Below are 7,824 nucleotides of genomic sequence, written 5' to 3'. Positions count from 1 at the left end.
CAAAATTCTGTACTTTATACTTAAAGCACATCTTAGTTCAGAGTAGGTACATTTCAAGTGCTCACCAGCTACATGTGGATGTTGGCTACCATATCAGACAGGTATTTACAGATTACGAACCAGGCAACGATTCTCTTGTCAGAATGCTAGAACTTTTTTGAGAGAGCATATACATGTAAATCTTACTTGAGGATGCCTGCTTTTGTCCAACAGTTTAACACAATTAAGAAGCAATGTTCTAATAGTCCCATAGTGTTTCTTATTTTGATTCTTCTTCATCATCATGTTGCAAGCAACCCTAAAAAAGTGTTTAAAGGCCATAAGAAACAACTAAATGTAGTATTTTACACCCCCACCCAAGTTTATTTTGGTATAGTCTGTTGTATGTGCATATGTGAGTGCGTATACACATATGCATACATACAAACATATATACTTTGTTTTTTAAACTATGAAAAACTGAAAGTATTTAAAAACCTTGGCTTAGATAGTGTGGCTGTACACTTTAAAATTTTACATAAGGCTACTTCCTCATCTTCACTCCTTAAAGCACTCACTTATATAAGAGAATAGCTACTGGCATTGTGAATGGATTTTGGTATTTGTCTTCAGTTTCTTCACAAAGAGTAGTGAGATCATAGAGCTTCACTATGTCACTGCCACTTGCTGAAAAAACAAACACAAAAACAAATAAACTTCATTTTACAGCAGTCGTTCGAATCAATCACTCATCCGAGAATTGGCTCACCTTTAAATAGCCAGTAGGTATGCCCTTCTTTGGTACAATTCGATTTCAGAAACGATAAAATATTCTGTGCAATGTCTTTTATGACCTTAGTAGAAAAATTAGAGTTTTCCAAATTGGGGATCTCTTCTGTCTTTATCATTTCATACTTCTGTAAAACACAGAAGACAGTTTAAGAGAAAACCTAGGCAACGACATGTCTCTTATTAAAAAGCAAGCAAATATATCCCGCAATTAGAGACCTATGCAGCATGAACGAGATTTAACCAATGGTTTTCGATCTTTTTACCGCTCCAACATTGCAAAGGCATCGGACACATCCTGCAGGCAACGCCGCCGATCCACCAGGAGTCACTCTCAAGGGACAATCATCACCTGATCTTGCACCACAATTTTAGGCACGATCTTATTTCTGTTCTCACATGGAACAAACTGCACAGAATACTTTCTTCTATGCTACCCCAGTGGTTTGCAACTGAGAAGACGGGAAATGAAAGTAGGCTCCACTCAGTAAGCTCTCCCCCAGACACTAGAACTGCCTGGGAAGTCTCCCCAGGAGACAGTGCGGACTCTATTCCTTTCCAGAAAGGCAGTGTGGGGATGGGGTGGGGGTGGAGGCGGCAGTAACAGTACAGGCTGCGTGGACATTACTGCCACTATTTTTAAAGCACCTCCGTATTTTTTTGTAGCTTGTCTTCTGTCCACACTTCCCTAAACGCCTCTTACCACACTTTCTCAAGGGCTGTAAGACTAGAAACTTCAAATCAACTGGAAAATAAGACCAAACACAGTCTGCTAAGGTTGATTTTCATCCTTCTTGGTTTTCTGACGCCCCGAACTGCCATTTCCTTCCTTAACATGCTGTTCCTGGGATTTCGTATGGCACTGCTCTGGATCTCCCCAACGTTGTCCAAAGCCCTCTCCTTTCACCCCTACAGGGAAAGCGCCAATGGTTGATTTGAACAGATTCCCTTGGTGATAAACTCCAGCAGTATGACACCTCCGTTTATTTCTCTAGCCCCATCTTCTCTAATGCCTGCAACTTCAAAATGCTCACTCAAATGCCTTCTTCAAACTGAATTCAAAATGAAAACAAATATACCGCCTTCCCTGCCTAAGCCAACTCAATGTCCCCATCTCAGGCAACGATACCCCCTTTATTCTAGTCCCTGAGTCGCTAAGCCCTGAAATTCCCTTGGACTTGTCTCCCTCTCCCTCACGCATGGCTTCTCAACGAATGTTGCCATTTAGAGTGATGGTGTTAGAGTAGGTCTCAAGCAAGAATGCAAATCGGAATCATGTCTGAAGCCCTCGTCTATTCTAAAACACAGGAGACTAAAGCAGGTATAGTTTTGAAGAGTTCACAAGTGATCCTGATGCACACTGCAGGTTAAAAATCACTGAGCTGGAGTTCAATGGGTAAAGCATAGCCTCAGCCAGGTAATAGGTTCAAATACTGACACCATCACTAACTAGCGATGTGTCCTTGGGCAACTCACTTGAACTTCTGATATTCAAGTTTCCCTCCCCATCAAGTGAGTAACAGTATGCAAGCAGCTAAGAGCTGACAGGAGCATCACATAAGGTAATGCATGTATGCAAAGCACTTAGCAAAATGCTTGGACCAGAACAAGCACTCCATTAAACGCTGGACATTATTTCTGTTGTCTATTCTTAGTAGTTCCTGTACAGCATGAGTATATTGCACTACTTGCAAAAGCAGAGCAATGTCTAACCAACCTCCTTGTGTCAAGTCCTCCCCGCTGTCTGTCCCTCAGGCCATCTCCGAATCAACAGCCTAACACACTGGATTTCACGGCGCAGGCGCAAAGCCTCCGCTGACTCCAGAGTACCAACCGAAGCAAGTCCAAACTCCTTAGCTCGGCATTCAAGGCTATTATTTGCCTACAACTTTTCTAATCTTTTTGCTACTCTGCTGCATGAATCCTGTGTTCCCTAACTGGATTTATTATCAATCCCTTCATGTACTTATACTAGCCTCTTAAAATCTGTCCCTTATTTTTTGGGATACTATCCATCATTCAAGATTCAGTTAAGATGCCACTGTTTCCGGGAAGTATTTCTTTCAAATCAAAATAGAAGTGATCGCAGCTTCTGTGATCACCCAGACTTCTGTGTGTTCTGCCTTTCTAACGCTTCACCCACCGTCTGCTACTTCTTTGCACAGTTATTTCCCATCAGACCATATATTTCTGAGTAGTAACCAAACTTCATTTTTTGTTTTACCCCCAACATTTATAATGGGGACAAGTGGCTCATAAATAGAACATGCTCGACAATTTATTATATAAGCTATTCACTTTATGCGATTACTACTGTGGCCTTTCCTAAAACTTCACATATATTGAGTAGATATTTGTGTAGTGAATAAATACCTCCACTGTATAGACACTTTCAAGTAATGACCATGGGTTCCTGGCATTAAATTAGAGTTCTATGGCTATAAATGTAGGTTTAGTCTACTTAAGACCTTCTCACAGATTACTTATAAAATTTTACTCCTGTAACATCTAGAATTCTATCACCAAATCAAATGTAAAAACACTCAAATTTCAGTTTATTCACAGCTACCTTCCTTGTCAAAAATACACTTTATTATTTAGGGGCCTTAAAAACGTCGGGAGGTACTCCCTACACCGATTTGCACTTGAGCGATCATTAACGAGGTCACACTGTATCTTACCTGTACAATTCCATTTACATGAAAACACATCACGAGCTCTGGTACGTTGCATATCAAGTTGTCCAACCAATAGTCAATTCCAGTTAGCACATTAATTGGTTTGTTGTTATCCCTAAAAATACACATTTCTAGTGTTATTTGGTTTAATTAAGATGTTCCATAATGAATCATCTGAGAACTTATTTCTCCATTTAACTATTCTAGCCTACACCCACCTTGATAGAAAATGCCATCTCTGCTGGTTAGATATGCACATGTAGCTCACCTGTTGTGTTCTAGTTAACATCTTTTCAAAAGCTTTGCTTGGATTTCTAAACTTAGGGTACCTGTAAGTTTTCAGTAAGAACAGAAAATACGGCATCAGGTGACTGTGAGCCTACTGCACGCTCCTCATACGGCCTGAGGTGAAGGACTGACCGCCAGGCAGGACAACGCCCCGGCCAGAGCTCACGCTGGCCAACGTGAACACACATGCCTGGAGCACTAGGAAAAATGCTCAGTGGGAAGCTGGGACAACGACCTCTGAACGAATTAAATAAACCCAAGGGCACCTTCACAAGTTGTAGATTCAGACCTGAGACCAGGCCCGCGTGACAGGTCTCTGACTCCATCACCAAGGAGTACAATGAAACCCGAATGCCGGAGGCTCAGCGGTCACTGATGACAGTGCCTTCCTAAAGGGGCCATTTCACTTGGCGAGGGAAGGGGAGAAGTGAAAGAACCTAGAACAAGGTGATGATGCCCAAATAGGTAAGTGAAAGCAGATGGGACACTGCTTCCGAAGGAACAGGATTCTGGCTCACCTGAGACGTAAGCTGACTGCTGGATACCTGCCTCCTCCAAATATGGGCATGTTGGAGCCAACCAACATATGTATATCTTCAAATGTCCACAAAATATTCCGAACGAAATCATTTTTAAGACCCTTTAATTTAAAATGAAATAGGAAAGATTATCATAAAATAAACAAGAGACCCACAATTTACCCCCATGATCCACAGAAAGACTAGAAAAGAGAAAAGACAAAGGAGACAAAGTAAGATAAACTAACAGAGCTGTGAGATCACACAGATGTTCAGAAAGCGATTCTCGGGATCGAGCAGATTTCTTCCCTATGATTCCAATTGAGATAGGTCTTTAAATAACGAAGTAGACTGGGGACCGGATGTCTCACCCTGGACATCCTGGAAAGCATACCTGACTGTTCTCCCCGTCATTGAATAAAGTAGTCAGGTTTTGTTCTTTGGGCGCTGAAGCCACATGCCCCACTATGTATGAGGGTTCAAGAGGCTCACTTCCCTGTGAAAAGTGCAAGGAGAAGGAGTGATTCTGCTGCCGGAATTTCTTAAAAATGGCCTACTGTTCAAGAGAATCACCTAAACATTCAAGGCAGACACTTCAATCTACTTTTGTGAACCAGGGCTAAGAAGTATGTTAACTCTCATCCCTGGTAGCTTACTACAGCTCCTAACTATCACAGCTACTATAATAAGCTAATCACATTTAGATCTTACTGAGAAAAGATTTTAGCTTTTGATCAAAGTTTTCTATTTTTCTTTTTTTTAGGTGAAGCTGAATACCATTGCTCTTTTAACCTACCCCATCGCTAATGAATTAAAAAATTCCTAAGAAACTCCAGTCACATTTTTGAGACACCCATCACAGTAATTGCCTTTAGTTTTGCATTTCCTAACGTGTTTCACTGAATACTGGTCCCTGGAATATCTGGTAGACAATTGCCAGAGTAAGCTTTGGAAAATGCTGCTTATTGTAGACTTGCTTTTGGAGAGCAACGATGCTTATTATCATAAAAACACTTCTAAGAAGGCTTGCAAAGGAGAAATCTATGTCGCCTCTATGCAACCCAATGTTCTCATAATCTAGAACACTTTCATTCTTAATACATTCTGCAGGATAGACTTTGGAAAAACACTTTTAGGAAGAGGAACCTTCAACAGCGGGTAAACTCAGTCCACCACTCGATTTTCCAACCATCAGGACAGCTGCCACTAAGAAACATTAGCGCTCAATGCCAGCGCCGCAACAGACCCGACACGGGCACGTGCTCGTGCGAGCACCCTGCTTATTCCACGCACCCGCCTCACCGCTCGTCACCTCTCCCAAAAGGATCCTAACAGAACTTCAAACTTTTAAATTTTATTATTTGTTTACACAGACAAGTTATCAACTCTCAAAATTATATTTGCAGGTAGCTGCTTTAGTGAGAGCTGGGCTCTAGGTTACAATGTTTTCAATAAAGGTTTGGCCACACCGAAAACACCTATTTCACCTATTTAAACTCTATTATTGCTTAACACAGGTCTCCAACTGGTAGCATAGATTTGTGGAACAATCCACAAATCTACCAATTTTGTTGACAGCTTGCCAACAAAAACAAATCTCTAAATGCTGAAATTTAGGTTGTACAATATGTTATACAAACATTCTGTAAGAGGCTATTTTTATGGCAGGCTAGCTCTGCTTAGAATATGCCATTGCTAAGACAATCTCACTGCTCAGAGGCCTTTCAAACGTGTGTGGACACATGGGTACAGTGGGTACCGCTGTAAGGACGGGCCTCTCAAGTCAGAAAGATCAGGGTTTGAACCCTAACTCAGGAGTCACCAACTGAGTGACCAAGGACAAATATCTACTCTATGAGCTTTGGTTGACTTATTCATAAAACGATACCATCAACACTTAATATATATGCAGTTCCAAAAATGAAGAAAATTTAGACATACATACACACGGCATAAAGTTCACAGCATAAGAGGCATTAACTAGATGCCAGTTCACTTCCCCCACATGCAAGTAAGTCTACAGGCCCTTAAAAGCCTCCATGATCTTTCTTAGTGACCCCTACACAAGGTAAGGAAGGGATGGTACAGCTTGGGACAGGGGGAAGCAGGTGGTACAAGACTAGTATTTCCACTTTGCGGTCTTTTTGTAATGTGTGCGTTTTGAAGTCAAGGAATATTAAATGAACCTCCTCTGGTGACATTACATATAGGAAAGTGCATAAAACAAATAATACAATGTGATGACTACTTACAAAGCAAAGTACCCGTGTAACCATCACCTGAGTCATGACATGAGACCTTACTGGTACCCAGCACCATGTCCCTCTTCAGTCACACAACATCCCCACCTCCTGGTGGTTACCGCTATGTAATCTTGCATAGTAATTACTTCCTTCCTTTTCCTTATATTTTCCTAACTTGGAAAAAATTTAAATTCATTACATAGTTTAATGAGGTTTATCTATCTTAAAACCTACTAATACTAGAATCAAGTTAAATGCATTTGCCTCCTAGTAACTCTATAATTTGTGAAGATAACAATTTAGATGAATAATGTTCGGTATGTGAGAACACACAGCAATAGGAAAAACACGATTTACCAAATTAAAGATCTTATTTTTTATCTCCTTGGAGTTTGTCAATATATTTTCCTGAAAATAGACATGGACAATTTACATCTGTGAAATTATTTTTTTTTCTTTGATAGACACAAATAATGACAAAACCAAACAATCAGTAAGAAGAAACCAAGACTATAAGAGACAAAAGAGACATCTTCTATTCTCTCTCCCTTTCTTAACGCTTTATAACATTAATGCGGATTAAATCTCAGAAACTTCAGCCAGAAAAATCTTAAGAGCAATTTTAGGCCTAACAATCTGACTAACAGTTAAGGTAAGAAGATCAGGATTTGTTACAAACAAGTCTGTCAATCTCAACATTTGATAGGCATTTACTAAATATCTAAAGTTTAAAATATACTGTATCACTACATTATATAACTCTTATGACTTTAAAGAGATAAGCAATATTGGTAAACATATTGGTGAGCTATTTTAAATAGTGGTAAATTTTTAAAAATATTTTGAATTATTTAAATTGAAAAACCTGATCTAGCCATTCGTAATATCTTATCAATTCTATCTCGAAAAAAAAAAAAAGTTTTTTTTTTAACTGCTAGACATAAATCGGTAGAACACTTTTTTGCTCCTGTCCATCTATTTTAATTAACAAGATGGCTGGTTTTGCCCTCTGAAATGAGTTCACTGCGTTCCCATCTAAGCACTAACTAACCTGACTGGAAGCACTGGGATCTTCAGAAACGGAAGAAGGCATTTCGAAGGGGGCGGGCCACGAAGCCCCATCCGAATCATTTGTCTGACCTGAGCCGGATGGTTCCTGCTGTTCTGCAGCAGATGGAACGGGCTGAGCAGCTCCATCGCCATTGATACTGGCCAAATCAGAAATACAAAAGACCACGTTGTTACTAAAGTAACTTTATGTCATAGTTGACTTGTTTTTAAAAACTGGACTCTATAATCAAGCATAAATCTTATTTCAAAAAAAAAAAA

General features: G+C 40.0%; 1 protein-coding gene across 1 annotated transcript in view; it reads right to left on the bottom strand.

The window, feature by feature from the left end:
* The window catches only part of EDRF1 (erythroid differentiation regulatory factor 1), a 40,768-nt gene that overhangs the window by 27,137 nt on the left and 5,807 nt on the right, over window positions 1-7,824 (bottom strand). Inside the window, exons 7-12 of the mRNA XM_023533768.1 lie at window positions 4,647-4,748; window positions 4,253-4,374; window positions 3,450-3,561; window positions 749-896; window positions 558-666; window positions 187-298 (exon numbers count right to left, since the gene is read on the bottom strand). Of these exons, the coding sequence (XP_023389536.1) occupies window positions 187-298; window positions 558-666; window positions 749-896; window positions 3,450-3,561; window positions 4,253-4,374; window positions 4,647-4,748 (705 nt within the window). The remainder of the gene's footprint in view (window positions 1-186; window positions 299-557; window positions 667-748; window positions 897-3,449; window positions 3,562-4,252; window positions 4,375-4,646; window positions 4,749-7,824) is intronic.

The sequence above is a fragment of the Pteropus vampyrus genome, unplaced genomic scaffold, assembly GCF_000151845.1.
Source record: "Pteropus vampyrus isolate Shadow unplaced genomic scaffold, Pvam_2.0 Scaffold111, whole genome shotgun sequence".
NCBI lineage: Eukaryota > Metazoa > Chordata > Mammalia > Chiroptera > Pteropodidae > Pteropus > Pteropus vampyrus.
Note: the sequence above shows the minus strand (reverse complement) of the source record. Positions and strands in the feature narration are given on the sequence as shown.